Source organism: Patella vulgata, chromosome 2, assembly GCF_932274485.2.
Source record: "Patella vulgata chromosome 2, xgPatVulg1.2, whole genome shotgun sequence".
In the NCBI taxonomy this organism is placed as follows: Eukaryota; Metazoa; Mollusca; class Gastropoda; family Patellidae; genus Patella; species Patella vulgata.
Window position 1 is genome coordinate 9,130,931 of NC_065880.2, and position 19,091 is coordinate 9,150,021.

At 39.1% G+C, this 19,091-nt stretch overlaps 1 protein-coding gene across 3 annotated transcripts in view; it reads right to left on the reverse strand.

Annotated features, from left to right (window-relative positions):
* LOC126810644 (ankyrin repeat domain-containing protein 17) overlaps positions 1-19,091 on the reverse strand; it is a 47,245-nt gene that overhangs the window by 24,341 nt on the left and 3,813 nt on the right. For 2 of the 3 annotated variants that reach the window (XM_056099147.1, XM_056099146.1), the window contains exons 2-14: positions 13,947-14,106; positions 12,148-12,307; positions 10,205-10,506; positions 9,031-9,264; positions 8,489-8,631; positions 7,351-7,540; positions 6,670-6,861; positions 5,700-5,809; positions 4,814-4,901; positions 4,173-4,300; positions 3,316-3,459; positions 2,693-2,789; positions 905-1,678 (exon numbers count right to left, since the gene is read on the reverse strand). In XM_056099147.1, the coding sequence (XP_055955122.1) occupies positions 905-1,678; positions 2,693-2,789; positions 3,316-3,459; positions 4,173-4,300; positions 4,814-4,901; positions 5,700-5,809; positions 6,670-6,861; positions 7,351-7,540; positions 8,489-8,631; positions 9,031-9,264; positions 10,205-10,506; positions 12,148-12,307; positions 13,947-14,106 (2,722 nt within the window). The remainder of the gene's footprint in view (positions 1-904; positions 1,679-2,692; positions 2,790-3,315; positions 3,460-4,172; positions 4,301-4,813; positions 4,902-5,699; positions 5,810-6,669; positions 6,862-7,350; positions 7,541-8,488; positions 8,632-9,030; positions 9,265-10,204; positions 10,507-12,147; positions 12,308-13,946; positions 14,107-19,091) is intronic. The other variant, XM_056099148.1, reaches the window with a different exon arrangement.

Genomic DNA, 19,091 nt, shown 5'->3' on the forward strand with positions numbered 1-19,091 from the left:
GGGGGGGGCATTCACAAGACAATTTCATACAGATCTGATTATAAATTTTGTTGTTTGGGGGTTGACAAAGTTCTACAAACTGATACAAGGGCCTTAACTATGGAAGTAACTTACAGAAATTGTTGAAATTTTGTTTTACTAATTTAAATAATGCCAATAAATTTTATACAGATCAGATAACACTTGTCATACAAGCGTTTACAGGGTTGAACAAAGTAAAACTCTAGAAGTAATTGACGGAAATTGCTGAAATTCAATAGACTTCTTTATTTCATAAATCTAAAAGATGCATATAAATTTCATACAGGTCATATGATAACTTTTCTCGTTTAAGCGTTCACAAGGTGCAGCAAAGTGAAACTAGGGCCATAACTCTACACGTAATGAACAGAATTTGCTGAAATTCAATAGGCTTATTCGTTTCACTAATCTAAATGATGCATATAAATTTCATATATATCGGATGATGACTTTTCACAAAGTTAAACAAAGGTCATGACTCTAGGCATAATTAACAGAAATTGCTGAAATTCAGTAGGCGCCTTTGTTTCACTAATTTAATTAAGGCAAATAAATTTCATACAGATTGGATGATAACTTTTGTCGTTAAAACGTTCACAAGGTGCAATTTTTATTTCAATTAATTCGCTTGCGCGTAGGGGTCTTTAGCACTGGGAGGAAACCGGAGGACCTGGAGATAAACCACGAGATTGGACAGGTGACTCTACTCCTTGTCACGTACAACCGGGGAATCGAAACCACGCCAGTTGACTCAATGACAGACCTTATGATACAGTGCGCATGTGCTAACCATTCGGCAATCCATGCCCCCTTAACTCATTCAACCATCCTATTTTTGAATGAAAATTCAACCCCCCTATGTTTGAATGAAATGAATACTTACCACCATTTTGATCAGCTATGGGGGGAGTGACGGGTGGTTGTATAACACCTATAATACTCTTACTACGGGCTTTCACGTTACCATTCCTCTTAGTCTGGGCATTCTTCCCCGCAGCAGGTGCCCTTGTATCCGTTATATTAGAATTAGCGTTACTATTGGCTGTAAATATAGGTTGTGGAACGTACGTATCACCGTATGACATCACAGGCTGACTAACGACAGGTAGCTCGGGAAGAGATTTGGGTAATTTGGGATTTTGTAACATCAAATCGGAGAAAGGGAGGTCTGTTTGAACCCCTAGAGTGTTGATATCGGTAGAAGTTGGTGTGAGGAGAGTAGAAGAATCAGGGACACCCGCTGTCACGTTGGCCGCCTGACGAATCCTGGCTATAACTTGTTGTTGCTGTTGCTGATCGCGATGCTGTTGTTGTTCTCTCTGTTGTTGCGCTTTCTCGTGCAGTTCTCGTTCAACTTTCTGTAACTCGGCTAAAATTTGCTGCTTTCGTTGTATCTGTTCCTCCTTTGACGCAGCAGGAACAGAATTTAACTCTTTGGCCATAATGGTATTAATAATTGCTTCCACTTTTTCCGTGGCTTTTTCGTTTGGATATTGCTCGGTGCCCTTTTTATCAGGATTGACAGTAACAGGAGTTATTTCCCCTATTTGAGCGGGATTATTTATTTGTTTTATCACTTTGTTGTCTGGTTGTGGATTGAGACTTCGCTTAGCGACACATTTCTGCAAGTTGGTTCGTAGCTGATCCACAGTTTTGGCTGTAAATAATAATAAAACTTGTTATTAGAAAATATTACAATTAATACTAATATTTTGAGATGAGTATGTTTAATTAGTTATGCTATGTGCACAGAGGGAATTTTGCCTGGGTAGTGCCTATTCTGCATAGTTTTATGTTGACATTTTAAGAGATTCCAGTCAAGTAATAGGACAATAAAGCCTGGAGTTGGACCTGTCAATCAGGCATTGATATAAAAAAAAACTTTAGTTGGAAGTGAAAATTAGACAAGGACATACTGATTTTATTGAACTAGAATCTGACATCATAAACTTTAAAAATACACAAATCTGTTTCAGACAGATCAAGATGAACAGCACTTTACCACTTTCTCGGGCATCATGGGGATTGAACCTGGGAGTATCTGACTCACTTAGCCACCATGGCCCTGTCATGTACTTGTTTAAGCACAATCTGATTATAGTTCAAAATTTTGTTTTACTTGTCTTTACTACACTACGATCGGGAAGAGTTGTTATATTACCAGTGTTTTGGCTGAAGTGAGGGAGTAGCCAATAAAACAGACTGTTGCAGGGAGTTTTTGGTGTGAGGTGCATTGAACTGTGGGTAAACACTGATTGATTTATCAAGGTCTGACGTCATAGGGTCAACAGCATCTCTCAAGACCCCTGACATGACCTTTCGCTACAACTGTTCAGATCTTTATGTAGTGTAGGCCGTCGACATTATAAAAACGAAATATAGATCTGTATTTCAATCCGACTGATTTAAGCAGAAATGAAATGAAATGAAATGGGGTTTAACGTCCTACTGTTCTGCTCCTATACTGGGCTAATGAAGACGGGCATACGCCATACAGTGTGCTATGAGGGAAATTTTGCCCGGGCAGCGGCACTATCGCCTACTCTTATATCGAATTCCAAATGCCAAGGGATCTTTTACATGCATTCCAATGTATCGTGGGACCTCTGTTTTTCGTCTCATCCGAAGGACTGGACAGCTGTCTTTGTCAGGCTTGATTCAAGCAACTTACCCTGTATATTTGGTGTATAATTGGCTGGGTTGAGACTCTGTGGATCTGGTTCACTTGGAGGTACGATATTCACCAGACCGGGTAATGGTACTCGGGGCTAACAAATATAACATACATTACATCATATTACTCTAGATACACGATAGACAACAAACAACACCTGAAAATCAACTCATTAATTAGATTAAATCAGTGGGGGTCAGTTGAAGGAGTATGGAGAAATACTGAGGGGTGTTAAACAATAGATTAAATCAACAGGGGTCAGTTGGAGGAGTTGAAGAAATACTGAAGGGTGTTAAAAATGTAACCCAGATATTATTTAATCTTGTGTATTTAGAGAGAGAAATGGGTTTAACGTCCACGCGACACAAACTAGGTCATTTCAGGACTAACATATGGTTAAAATTTATTTCAATAATTCACTTGCCTGTAGGGGTCTTTAGCAGTGGGAGGAAACCATAGGACATGGAGAAAATCCCTGGGGTTGGACAGGCGACCCTAATCCTCATCACATACCTGGGAATCGAAACCGCGCCAGTTGACTCAATGACAGACCTTACGAAACAGCACGCACACACGCTAATCATTCAGCCATACAATTCCCTGTTATAGTATATACTTACCTCTTCTGTCGTTAGGTCTATAGCATTTAACTGTGTTGAATCAGGAGATAGATTAGATAATTGTCGATTTGGCCATTCTAATAATAATTTTACAACATTCGTATGGCCTCCTTTAGCTGCTTCTATAATCATGGTTGATCCATCCTGAAAATAAAACAAATAAATTATCTTCTGTCTTGAAAATAAATAAATACTGGTGGTCTTTAATTATCTTTTATTAAAACCCAGAAATAAATGAAACTCAGCGTTTTAACATCACAAACTAGGTCATTTCGGGACTAACACATGGTTCAATTGTATTTCAATAATCAGCTTGCGCGTTGGGGTCTTTAGCAGTGGGAGGAAACCAGAGGGCCTGGAGAAAACCCACGAGGTTGGACAGGCGACCCTACAACCGGGGAATTTAAACCACGCCAGTTGACTCAATGACAAACCTTAATATGCAACCTGCATGCGCTAACCATTTGGTCTCGTGTACACATTGGCGTGTACGTAAAAGATCCTTCGACAATTGGAATTCGATATAAGAGTAGGTCGTAGTGCCGCTGTCCGGGCAAAATTTCCCTCATAGCACACTGTATGGCATATGGTCATCTTCGTTAGCCGAGTTCAGAGCAGAACAGTAGGACCGTAAACTGCATTTCATTTCATTTCATCCCATTCTGGGTTAATAAAGACGGGCCTTCACCACGCAGTGTTCTATGAGAGGTATTTTGCTTGTAAATCAGTGTTTTCAGCAAATCTTCATGAATTACAATTGTTAAATGATGTTTTAGGACTGATTCATGTGTCGACATATCTTTAGTCAATGATTAGTCTATTGAAATGTTTTATGACTGATTCAAGTGTTGACATACCTTTAGTCTATGATTAGGATCGGCTACTTGACCTAATAACAGTTCCACGACAGTCATGTGACCTCCCGCACATGCTAAAGATAGCACTGTGTGATCATTGGTCGACGTGGCACGGTTCAAGTCTGCACCTAGAAAACAAAAAAATCATCATTTAGCACAGAAAACAACCAAATTGTTATCATCAAAAGAGAGAGAGAGAGGGGGGGGGAGGGTTTAACGTCCACTCGACACAAACTAGGTCATTTCGGGACTATTAATGGTTCAATTTTATTTCCATAATTGGCTTGAGCGTAGGGGTCTTTAGCAGTGAGAGGAAACCAGAGTACCCGGAGAAAACCCACGAGGTTGGACAGGCAACCCTACTCCTTGTCACGTACAAATGGGGAATCGAAACCACGCCAGTTGACTCAATGACAGACTTTATGATACAGCGCGCATGTGCTAACCATTCAGCCATCCAACACCCCCCTATCACAAAATAACCAGAGACAGTTCGTATCTGTTGTGTTCAGTTAATTGTTTATGTCAAACTGTGAAAATCGGAGGTGTTAAATTAGAAATAAAGAAATAGGTTTGTAGGGCACGTCAGCTCCAACCGACTTTCTTCCAGGGAATCCTGATAATGGATATAAAAGTATTACCTTTTGAGATAAGAAATTGTACTGTTGCTAAATGGCCAGCTCTGGCAGCTTTCATCAATGGCGTTCTTCCTCCCTCAGACTCGTGTTCCTGTACAATAAAACAAATGTCAACATATTTAAACTACAAGTAAAAAAGAGTAATCTCCCTTTTAACCATTTTACAATGAAAACTAATCAAGAATTTTAAATGAAATAGGGTTTTAAGTCTTGCTTACTTTTCGTCACTTACTCACCCTTTTTCAAATCAGTCAACCATATTTAAAATTCTTTACTCCAAAAAATAATTCAAACACTTCGAAAGTATTTTCAAATTTCTAATTATTTCCGGTGTATTACACAAGGTCTTTATTCTTGTGAATTGCAATGGCTCATTAAGTAATGTCATTCGATCCCAGCATTGGCTTAGAAAATTCTGCAGGATATTCTGGCTTGGTTTCAGCTCGACAGTACCAACGGCTTGGCATGGGACAATGCTTAGAACCCTTGACAGCTGGAATTCAATTGCTGCTCGGGCAAATTTTCCCTCATAGCACGTTGTATGCAAAATGCCCCTCATAACACATTGTATGGCAAATTTCCCTCATAGCATATTGTATGGCAAATTTCTTCCCTCATAGCACATTTTATGCCATATACCCCTCATAACACATTTTATGCCATATACCCCTCATAACACATTGTATGCCATTTTCCCCCACATAGCATATTGTACGCCATATGCCCTTCATAGCATATTGTATGCCATATGCCCTTCATAGCATATTGTATGCCATATTTCCCTCATAGCACTTTGTATGGCATATGCCCCACTTCATTAGATCGGCAAAGATTATTTAGCTCACTCAACCGATATACTACATTTGATTAAAGTAAAATAATATCTTACAAGTTCAGCATCGGCGTCGAGCAAAACTTCAGCTACGTCTGTATGGCCATTCTCACAGGCATAGGTCAAGGCTGTATCACCAGTTCCCGTCTGTGCGTGGACATTAGCTACTAAATAGAATATAACAGTTATAATAAACTACCTAATAAAAACACAGGGTCTTTATCAATAAATTACCTAATAAAAACACAGGGTCTTTATCAATAAATTACCTAATAAAACACAGGGTCTTTATCAATAATTTTACTGTCATGGCAACACCATATATCGGCCATTTTGAGATGGGGTTTCCAATTTTTGTTCAAACCTATTTATCGTCTTATCCAAAAGACTTGACATCCAGTCTGACCAGCATACATTACCACAGTAAGATATTGGAGGTTATATTGGCCTAATCAAGGATTCGAGCTGGGACATTCTTTTTGCGGTTCAGTTCCATGAGAGAGAGAGAGGGAGACGGATCAGGTATAAGATCCATTAGACATAAACTAGGTCATTTTGGGACTAATACATGGTTCAATTTTATTTCAACAATTTGCCTGGACTTAGATGTTTTTAGTAGTGGGAGAGAGAGAAATGGGGTTTAACGTCCACTCGACACAAACTAGGTCATTTCGGGACTAACATATGGTTTAATTTTATTTACATAATTCGCTTGCGCGTAGGGGTCTTTAGCAGTAGGAGGAAACTGGAGGCCCCGGAGAAAACCCACGAGGTTGGACTTTAGTAGTGGGAGGTAAACAGATGACGCGAAGAACACCCACGAGGTTGGACAGGCGACCATACTCCTTGTCACGTACAACCGAAGAATCAAAACCACACCAGTTGACTCAATGACAGACCTTATGATACAGCGCGCAGACGCTAACCAATCGGCAACCCAACCCCCAGAGAAATTAGCTCCGACTAAAACACAGTGATATTTTTCTATACGACTGTTGTGTTTATTTTTATATCCAAATCAACTTACAGCACTTAAGAAGATATTTAACAAGTTCAAGATGCCCTTCTTGTGATGCCTCCATTAATGGTGTACTACAACCTAATTCTATATCAGCTCCAGCTTTTATTATAAAATCTGCTACTTCTAAAAATCCTCCACAACACGCCAAGGTCAAGGCTGTTTCCTGGGTTTCTTCCGTCTGGGCGTTAATATCGGCATCTTAAATACATCACATACAGACGGTCATTTCACATAAAACAATTAATTAAACTAAATTTACAATTTAACCAAATTATAAAATCTGCTACTTCTAAAAGTCCTCCACCATACGTCAAGGTCAAGGCTGTTTAATGGGTTTCTTCCATCTGAGCGTTAATATCACACACAGGGGTCATCAAACTTTTTTCATAGTGGGCCAGATATAACTGAAAGAAAGCAGAGCGTTAAAGCAACGTTTCAACATGCAACGGCGTATCGGACAAACTGACCCCTGACTTAACCAATTTTACAGACTTGAAAATCCAGAGGAATTTTTTCAGCTAACACCAGAACTGAACATGAGGACCTCCTGGGTTGTGAGGATGCATCTTAGTCACTGTGGAAACGTGGTGCCCCCTGCTGCTCAGGCCCTAATTGTCGGATACCAATCCACAAGGAATTTTCTTGGCCATCACAAAATGAATCAATATATGAATAAAAGACACCTACCGTGAGCTAACAATAAAGCAACCATATCTTCATGTCCCTCCCGGGCTGCTTCCATCAGGGGCGTATAACCCTCGTCATTTACCTCCTCAATATTCGCCCCACGCTCTAACAACAAACACGCTAATTCAACATGGCCGCCACAAGCAGCAAGAGTTAATGGGGACTCAAAACTATCAGCTGGCATATTAACCTGTAAGAAAGTAAATAAAATGAAATAAAACAGGTTTAAAATATAATTTGTTGCTCTACTCACAAAAGCTTATATTGGGTACATCATCGGTACGACAAATTTTGTTTCAAAATGTTAAAATATCGCCTGTTAGCCTACGACCTACTCTTATTTCAAATTCCATCTGTCAAGAAATGAAATGAAATGAATTGGGGTTTAATGTCCTACTGTTCTGCTCCTAAACTGGGCTAATGAAAACGGGCATACGCCATACAGTGTGCTATGTGGGAAATTTTGCCCGGGCAGTGGCGCTACGGCCTACTCTTATATCGAATTCCAACTACCAAGGGATCTTTTATGTGCATGCCAATTTGTACACAGGACCTCGGTTTTTCGTCCCATCTGGATGACTAGACAGCTGTCCTTGTCAGGCCCTCCGTCCTGCATCACTGACAAGGGGAAACCACGTCGGAAAATCTGGATGGACTTTCGCGGCCAATGCAGGAATCGACACCCGACCTCCAGGCTAGTGAGCCAGCATCTTACCCACTTAGCCATGTGATCCCCTCCATCTGTCAAGGTTTCTCTTACGTGCATGATTATGTTTCCATGGTAACTCGGGTTTTTTGTCCCATTAGAATGACTAGACACGGTTCCTTGACCAGGGGAAATAACTCTGATAAATCCTGGGGTAATCTACACTGTAATCCAGGTATTATTTAATCTTGTGTATTTAGCACTAATATCTTTCACTAATTGGACACTCATCAAAATTAATCAGTCGGCTTTAAAGTGGACACAAGTACAATTTAGGTGATTTGGGGTGATTTTTATGAATGTTTAAACAAAGGTTTGATATTAAACAAATGTTAATGAAATTAATGCTAGATACACAAGATTAAATGATACCCGGGTAACAGTGCTAGGTTAACGGGCTTATAATTGACAAATGAAATGTAAGAACTTCACCTGTGCTCCATTATCTAAAAGTAGACGAGCAACTTCAACATGTCCGTCCATTGATGCTTCCATCAGTGCCGTGTGCATTTCATCTGTTTTATGTTCACGATCGGCACCAGCTTCTAATAAATATTTTACCATGTCCAAATGACCTGTAAATAATAATAATAAATATTTTACCATGTCCAAATGTTCTGTAAATAATAAAAAATATCTTACCAGTGTAATTGCCTCTCAAATACACCATGACTTGATTTTGGAAGAGTTGTTATATAACCCGCATTCAGGATGATGTGAGGGATTAGCCAATGAATCAGTCTGTTACAGCGAGAAAACCCATGAGGTTGGACAGGCGACCCTACTCTTTGTCACATACAACTGGGGAATGGAAACCACGCCAGTTGACTCAATGTCAGACCTTATGATACAGTGCGCATGTGCTAACCATTCGACCATCCAAGCCCCATCCCCCCGAGTTACTGAAGCCTGCTTAGAACTCATTATTATTCATATATACAAAGGTCATGAATATTCATGTTAATGCTACTTACCTTTATAACAAGCAAGAGTCAGAGCACTTTCTTTAAATTCATTAGAATGTGTATTTATACCAGCTCCAGCTAGTAACAGAGTTTTAGCTACTTCTACATGTCCGGCACTAGCTGCTTCCATTAAAGGTGTATGACCATTTTCATTGTGTACCTCCACATTGGAGTAGGCCTTAATTAACTCCTTTACAACCTCTACATACCCACCACATGCTGCGTAATGCAGAGGTGTGTTACCTGGATAACAAAAAAATAAATAACATGAGTTACAATGTATCCTGTTCAACCAGACATGATGTTTAATATCAATTCACACAAACTGGAGCCTGTTTCACGAAATTTTAACTGAGATAAAATCCAAATTTTAGTAATTTGATTGGATAATAATAGATAGATTTTAGCCAATCAAAATTGGAGTATCTACTAAAATTTGGATTTATCTTTAGTTAAGATTTTGAGAAACAAGGCCCTGATCGTTGAAGATTATAAATGAAATGAAATGAGGTTTAACATCCTACTGTTCTGTTACGACTGGGCTAATGAAGACAGGCATATGCCATACAATGTGCTATGAGGGAAATTTTGAGCAGACAGTGGCGCTACGGCCCACTCTTATCTCAAATGCCAAGGGATCTTTAACGTACATGCAACCTCGGTTTTTCGTTCCATCCGAATACCTATAGGTTGTCCCTTGTCAGGACCCAGGACTTGGTACTGCACCACTGACAAGGAGGAATAGTGCAAGAAAATCTCGGCCATCGAAGCTCAGACACTACAGTTACGGGAATGAAAACAAGTTTAACGCCCCACTTTTCTTTGGCAACTAGGCTTATGAAAACATGTAGATGCTTATCAGTGCCTCTGTCAAAGATCATTGGCAGAGTGAAACCAGGAGGGATAATTCTAAGGAACTTTCTCAGCCAACACAGAGATCAAAACCCAGAGCTCCTGATTAGCGAGACATCACCTTACTCACTGAGCTTCAGTAAAAGACTGAAGACTATATTGCTTCCCCCACCCAACCTGTAACTAAGACAACAGTACACAGGACCTTGGTTTTCACATGTGCCATGAGTCATCCACAGAAATTTTCCTTTTTTTTATGAATTCAATAAGATGTCAACCAATTAAGTTGCCTCCCTCTGCCTTGACATATTGAAGACAAACTGAAACCCACCTGCTGAAGACTGAGCGTTAACATCTGCACTATGTGCAATTAATAGACGAACAATATCAGCATGGCCACCACTGGCTGCTTCCATCAACGGAGTACAGTCCCCCTTGATACCACGATCTTCAACATTCGCCTTCATGGCCAATAAAACTTGTGCTAATTCGTAATATCCAGCAGAACAGGCCAATGAGAGAAGACTTTCACCCTCTCCTTCACCGTCAATAGGTTCAGGAAAAGCTACAGCATCAAATTTACTACGGATTCCCCCAACGTCATTCTCTCCTGCCTCTGTTATAGCTCTTGTACTGAAATAAACAAAACAATCAATAAGACTCAATCATCAACATCTTGTACCCTTGGATCATCTTCAATAGAAGGTTTGATCTCGCTTTAACTTCGTACATCTTATCAAGCCCTGAATATTTCTGTAGCAGTGCTAAAAAAATATAAGAAGGAAAACTAATGATTTGTTATGAATTAAAGTAATATTTTGTTATTTAGGTGTTTTTGTGTTGAAACTGAAAAACTGCTAATCAATTTTTAAATTTGCTAATCAAATTTGGCAAAATTGGACTTTTTGATTAGCACTGCTAATCAACTGTGAAAAATTATCAAGAGCCCTAGACATGGAAGGTACAGGGATAGACAATCTCTATGTTATGGATAATCAACAACCAAATACGGACCGTAATGAACTTGTATAATAAATAGTATAAGACATCCTAATTATATATGCTACATTGAGTTCAGTTACAAACTATAAACAAATGGTTGGGCTTTTTTTTAAAGAATTGTCAAAGGATTGAATAAGAGAGAGAGAGAGAAATGGGGTTTAACGTCCACTCGACACAAACTAGGTCATTTCGGGACTTACATATGGTTTAATTTTATTTCAATAATTCGCTTGCGCGTAGGGGTCTTTAGCAGTGGGAGGAAACCGGAGGACCCGGAGAAAACCCACGAGGTTGGACAGGCGACCCTACTCCTTGTCACGTACAACCGGGGATTCGAAACCACGCCAGTTGACTCAATGACAGACTTTATGATACAGCGCGCGCACGCTAACCATTCAGCCATCCGACCCCCCAGGATTGAATAAAGTTCAAGATAAATGAATGATACTGCATCAACAATCTGATTAAAACGCAGATCCTATTTTGTTCCGTTTTTTTATTGTTCAACACTGATTGGTTAATCAAATGTCTGAGGTCATAGAGTCAAAAGTCGCTCGTATGATCCCTGGAGTGACCTGCCACTGCAATTAGTCAGATCTTTATGTAGTAGATGCCATGGAAAGTATATCAAAAAAAAAAAAACTAAACGAAATATAGATCTGTGTTTTAATCAGATTGCTTCACCAACCAATGGTAAACTCTATAATGAACTGTACCTACCCATCAGCAGTGATACAGATTGGTCCCTACAGCAGTGGTACATCCTCAACCCCCCCCCCCCCATCTATAATGAACTCTACCTACCCATCAGCAGTGATACAGATTGGTCCCTACAGCAGTGGTACATCCTCACCCCCCCCCCATCTATAATGAACTCTACCTACCCATCAGCAGCTGTACAGATTGGTCCCTATATCCTCAACCCCCCATCAGATGTGGTACAGATTGGTTCCTATATCCTCAACCCCCCATCAGCAGCTGTACAGATTGGTTCCTATATCCTCAACCCCCCATCAGATGTGGTACAGATTGGTTCCTATATCCTCAACCCCCCATCAGATGTGGTACAGATTGGTTCCTATATCCTCAACCCCCCATCAACAGCTGTACAGATTGGTCCCTATATCCTCAACCTCCCATAAGATGTGTTACAGATTGGTCCCTATATCCTCAACCTCCCATCAGATGTGTTACAGATTGGTCCCTATATCCTCAACCTTACATCAGATGTGGTACAGATTGGTCCCACCATCTATAATAAACTATACTTACCCATCAGCAGTGGTACAGATTTGTCCTTGGTGTTCTTGTCTCATACGATGTAATGCTTGAGCGGCTTCATCTAAAGCACTGCTAACCGAAGAAGTCAAAGTACGTAGTACCTCGGGATCAGTTAAAGCTTTGCCGTCTTTTGATGATAGTTTGCTGATTCCTGTTAAATAACAAAAAAAATATTTCTTAAAATTTTGAGAGAGAGAGAGAGAGAGAGAGAGGGAGAGGGAGAGGGAGAGAGGACTAGGTCATTTCGGTTTAATTTCAATAATTTGCTTGATCGTATGGGTCTTTAGCAGTACGTAGGAAAACCGGAGGACCCGGAGAAAACCCACAAGGTTGGACAGGCGACCCTACCCCTGTCACATACAATCAGGGATTCGAAACCACGCCAGTTGACTCAATGACAGGCCTTATGATACAGCGCGCACATGCTAACCATTCGGCCATCGGCCTCCCCCCCTTCTTTTTTAGCAGGCTTGGTAATGAGTCATAATCAGTACAGATATCAGTCTATTCCAAATCTGTCTATTGCAGGTCTTTCTTTAGGCCTGAAATGGGAGAGAGAGAGAGAGAGAGAAATGGGGTTAAACGTCCACTCGACACAAACTAGGTCATTTCGGGACTAACATATGTTTTTTTAAAAAAATTTTATTTACATAATTCGCTTGCGCGTAGGGGTCTTTAGCAGTGGGAGGAAACCGGAGGACCTGGAGAAAACCCACAAGGTTGGTCAGGCGACCCTACTCCTTGCCACGTACAACCAGGCCTGAAATGTTATCTAAACTATAAATTATACATTAATTAACTTATCCAGACCATAATTAACTCTCAATGTCAACCCTAGCCTGCGATATTTACTGGATTAGGATCCGATCTGCTGCTCTACATTTATTCATGATTAAATCAAGAAATGGATAATCGAGACTATGTTTTTTTATCAAATCAACTTTAGTAATGATGTTTGAGGCCAAGCCTAAAATTCAATTGCTAAATTCTCGGTTCAGATTGGATCAATCTGACTGAAATTTTCAGCAAATTCTCTTTACATTATCTAGTTTTTAAGTATTATAGCGAGAACTGCCAGTTCTTTATCTAATCTCTCATAATGTATCTTTAAATAAATTATTTGCCTAGATACAATTACCAATAATAACAGCATGTCATGTCATGTCATCTCAGGAAAACGATATTTAATTATTAATCAAGAGTAGATAGAACTTCATGTAGTCACTGTAAACTGGGTATCATTTAATCTTGTGTATTTAGCACTAATTTCTTTCACAATCATTCAATATCAAATCTTTGTTTAAAAATCATTTAAAACCACCCAAAATCATCTAATTTGTACTTGTGTTCAGTTTAAAATTGACTTATTAATTTTGATAATGAGTGACTGATTTACAAGTATTTAATTTCCTGTCCACTGTTTAAAAATAAATCATTATACATCATTAATCAATTGGGTTGTTTATTTTTGAACAGGGATCGAGAAATTAAACGCTTGTAAATTAGACACATCAAAATTGAATGGTTAGTTTTAAACTGGACACAAGTACAAATTAGATGATTTTGGGTCTTGAGCAGTGGGAGGAAACCAGAGGACCCGGAGAAAACCCACGAGGTTGGAAAGGCAACCTTACTCCTTGTCACGTACAACCGGGGATTCGAAACCACGCCAGTTGACTCAATGACAGGCCTTATGATAAAGTGCGCATGTGCTAACCATTCGGCCATCCAACCCCCCTAAAAATGGTGGTCACCGAGTAATATTATATATCTGTATGTGGTTCCTTTACCTGCAGCTTCTAATAGTGCTTCTAAACGTGCATGTGTCTCCGGATCCACGGCTTGTAGGGCTTCAGGATCTCCCGTTTCAGCTTGAAGTAAAAATTGTGATGGTTCCAGGATTTGATCGTCGTCTAGGTCAGCTGATTCATCTAATGTGAACGAATCAACCTGAAAAATACACAAAAACATCTTCAAGAACATGGTTGATATTTGAATGAATTTAAATCTCTTGCAAGCTGCAATATTTTAGTTTAATTCCATTCAGTATTTATAAAGTTATGATGAATTAAAAATTGTCAACATTCGGCAATCACTGCAGGCAGATGATCTGAAGTCTGAACATGTATCGGATCATGTTCCTGAAGCAACGACTGCGAGTTTTACAACATCTGGCCATTGCTTGTTTACTTCACAATTCCCGAACTTATAGCTATGTTATCTACAGACACGTGAGCAGTAGTGCCAGTCAGATGTGTAACATCACGACCTCCACGGAAACCTTGACATTGAATGAACCTTGAACTTTGCAACTTGATTATCACAGGTAGATATTTTAGTGCGAGACTTGGTATTCGCGACGATCGAGGAATCTGATAGGCTCACAAGTTGGGCTTGTACCCAATCGAAATTAGTGCCGAAATATGCAGGGTATTACATGAAGGCCTTGATAAGATGTGCGTAGTTAAAGCGAGATCAAGCCTTCTATTGAAGATGGTATTGGATTTACTCAACGCAAGCCAATGATATTAGTGATTTAATATCTTGGTTCAGAGTGAAGCAATTTGACTGAAATTTTCAGCATATTTTGTTTTCATTATCTATTTTTGAACTGTCAACTCTAAAGAACTTGAGAAATGAGATGGGGTTTAACGTCCTACTGTTCTGCTTCGACTGGGCTAATGATGACGAGTAAAAACTGGGCTTCCATTTCTCAAAGCACAGATAAACTACGTTTGGAAATAAGGCAACTGTCAAAGACATTGGCTGACACAGATTAACGCGCACTTTTCCCACTCGCAGAAAGGTCGATATAATGCAAAAGTAATGGGACTATTTCTATGTTAGCGTTTCGCTGGCGTGTTTTTCTCGCGTGAAGATAATGCAAGAGAGAGAGAGAGTTTAACATCCACTCGACACAAACTAGGTCATTTTGGGACTAACACATGGTTCAATTTTATTTCAAAAATTCGCTTGCACATAGGGGTCTTTAGCAGTGGGAGGAAACTTGGGGACCCGGAGAAAACCCACGAGGTTGGACAGACGACCCAACTCATTGTCACGTACAACCGGGGAATCAAAACCATAGCAGTTGACTCAATGACAGACCTTATGACAGCGAGCACACGCTAACCATTCGGCCATTAAGAGAATGCATGAAGATGTTTACATTCTGGCATACAATCACAGGTTCTCTTCCACAAACTTATTCAACAGCTCTTGTTCCAGCAAATGGCAGATTTTTGGGACTGCAACTGCAACACGCCAATGTGTACACAGGACATCGGTTTTTCATCCCATCCAAACGACTAGACAGTTGTCCTTGTCAGGCCCTCACTGACAAGGAGGAATCACGTCCTTGTTGAAATCGACTTAACAAGACAGGCATACATGTACATGTGCAGTGCACCATAAAGTGCACAGCCAACGTGCTAATGGGACCTTGGATTTTCATACCATCATTATGACTAGACACGATCCTGACAAGGAAAAACTAAGTCAGAAAATACTGGGTATTATTCTTAGCAAACACTGAACCTCCTGCCAAGTCAGCACCTTATTCACCGAGCCATCATGGCTTTCATATTGTATAAAACTATAAAATACCAGTGACTGACACCGAGCCATCATGGCTTTCATATTATATAAAACTATAAAATACAAGCGACTGACTAAAGGAAATTTAAAATAGAGTACCAGATGTGTATGATAAATTGAAGAGAGAAATTGTACTGAATGATTTGAAAACTTGCATGAGTTTTATTTAAATGTAATGAGCCTTGGGCATAATATTCTTTGAAATAAATAAATTATGGTGAGAAACCTATATATCTGTTACACATACATGTATTAATATGTCAATTGTTCAATCATAAAACTAAACGAGAGAGAGAGAGAGAGAGAGAGAGAGAGAGAGGAGAGAGAGATAACTCCACTGGACACAAGCTAGGTCATTTTGGGACTAACACATGGTTCAATTTTATTTCCATAATTCACTTGCGTGTAGGGGTCTTTAGCAGTGGGAGGAAACCTGAGGACCCGGAGAAAACTCACAAGATTGGACAGGCAACCCTACGCCTTGGCCTTGTCACGTACAACCCGGGAATCGGTACCACGCCAGTTGACTATAAAATTAAATGCAGATTCTTCTATTTCAATAACACACGAAATGAAATGGGGTTTAACGTTCTACTGTTCTGCTCCTATACTGGGCTAATGAAGACGGGCATACGCCATACAGTGTGCTATGAGGGAAATTTTGCCCGGGCAGTGGCACTATCGCCTACTCTTATATCGAATTCCAACTGCCAGGGGATCTTTTACGTGCATTCCAATATATACACGGGACTCGGTTTTTTCGTCTCATCCGAAGGACTAGACAGCTGTCTTTGTCAGGCCCTCCGTTCATCACCACTGACAAGGGGAAACCACTTCGGAAAATCTGGATGAAGTATCTCGGCCAATGCAGGGATCGAACACCCGACCTCCAGGCTAGGAGCCAACGTCTTTACCACCTAGACACCGTGGCTCCTCAATAACACATATAGAAGAATATAAACTAAGTTATTTATATTGTCTAAACACAGTATTTGTTCTGTTTTCAATTTTATAATTGGCCACTCGACACAAACTAGGTCATTTCGGGCCTAAAATATGGTTTAATTTTATTTCACTTATTCGCTTGTGCGTAGGGGTCTTTAGCAGTGGGAGGAAACCAGAGAAATGCCACAAGGTTGGACAGGCAACTCTACTCCTTGTCACATACAACCAGGGAATCGAAACGATGTCAGTTGACTCAATGACAGACCTAATGATACAGCGGCCACGTGCTAACCATTCGGCCATCCAACCCCCCAGTTTGGAAACAACTACTAGAATTTACAGTCAATTTCTTATATTCAACATTTGTAATAATGACCTCTCCTAATGACTATCAAATTTCAACTCAATATATATCTTTGTTGTTGAGTTACGGCAATAAATATGTCCCAAAAACAGCCATTTTCATGTGTTATGCTGTATCACTTCAATAAAATATATTTTAAAACTCAATTAATGTAATTTCTGTGACTGTTTTGAAAATGCCTTCTAATAATAAATTTTGGTAGTTGAATTATACAAATAGACAGTGTATTAAGGGAGTTATGACTAAATTTCAAAACCAGTGTTTCTGTCAAATTTTCAGAATCACAGTGTACATACATGTATGCATGAAACTCTGAAAACTTACAATATCAATGTGATCTTCAGTAGTAATATATTACTTTTGAAATGTGCAATTTTAAAATCTAACATATTTTTTATTCATTTGAATTTGAAGTTGATTTTTTTCACTTTTCACATTGTAGTGTCCGTAACCATAAAGTGACCATACAGTGACCCATAGTTAAAAAGCTTCTCAAAAGTGTATTTATAACAGCTGCTGAAGCGAAAAAAGTTCAAATTTTTATGACCAAAATATTGAACTATTCATACTTAGAATTGCAAGTCAATTTATTTTTTCATCCTGATAAGACACTATTGTCACAAATACTGTGAAATGATCTAGATACATGTACCTGTCGCTGACAAGAAGTGACATCAGACCAAGTGGCTGACATTAAAGATGTCAGACTGGTCTACAGTATGTCAAATGATGAGAAACCATTGAACACTTAACTATCACAACACACAAGACAGACACTAGTGACCTTCACCTTTAGTAACATGTGACTAACCTGATAAATAACTATCAACAATAATAACCTACTTTTACTTTCTACTTGTATCAGTTAATCATTATATATCTTTCATCACCAGCCCCCTCATTCCTCTCCGTGCCCTCGGGACACGTAGCTCTGTGCCTCTCATACCAACCTGTTTCTTATAACTTTTATCCAATAGGAACATTATGAAAGAGTGTCCCCAGTCCTCTAATTTGTCTTGACAACTTTGAACCAGGCAAGGGCGGACACGGTACATGTCCATGTAGCTCTGGACCCTCGGACAAACTGTTGTCCATCACAGTAAACAATGTGACATGACAAGGAAATGAAACTAGCTTGATTCAACTTTTACACACTTCACTCATAGATCATATTTCTCCTCAGATTTTGGACACTAAAATTTTCGATGGATGCGAAGATAAATCTTATTTATCTAAAAAATATGCATGTCAAATACTTTTTTATTCAATCAAGGTCAATGGACCCCCTGATCCTCTGCAACCTGGGTCCCAGAGAATAATACCAGGTTCACAAAGGGTAGGATAAAGGGAACCGTGCCACTTACATTTCCTTGTGAAATCTGATAGGAATGGAGTTTGATATTGACTTTCTCTTTCTACTATCCACAGCTGGAGGTTCACATCACACTATCAACATAAGATAACCGTGTCCCTAACCACATTAACCTCTATATATTAAGTATTTTGTACGTTTTCATCAAGTGAGAATAAAGATGTTTTGCTTTTGTAATTTATAACTGTATGTAATTCGTGATTATAATTATAAACAATGTATCTATATGTTTGTAATTTATAACTGTATGTAATTCTTGATTATAATTATAAACAATGTATCTATATGTTTGTAATTTATAACTGTATGTAATTCTTGATTATAATTATAAACAATGTATCTATATCAATAAACTATAACACATACTTATGGAAGAACAATTACTGATTTATTTGGGCGACGTTTTGAAGAGTATTCTCTCATCGTTTTCAACCAAGTATACTCTTCGAAACGTCGCCCAAATAAATCAGTAATTGTTCTTCCATAAGTATGTGTTATAGTTTATTGCTCTATCCAGTTACTGAATGCCTCTAAAAGATCAATGTATCTATATGTTTGTAAATAATTTATTACGGGAAATAGAATTTATATAAGCTCCGGCTTGTTTCTAGATCCAATAATTAAATATTGTATCTTTATAATATGTAAATATTGAAT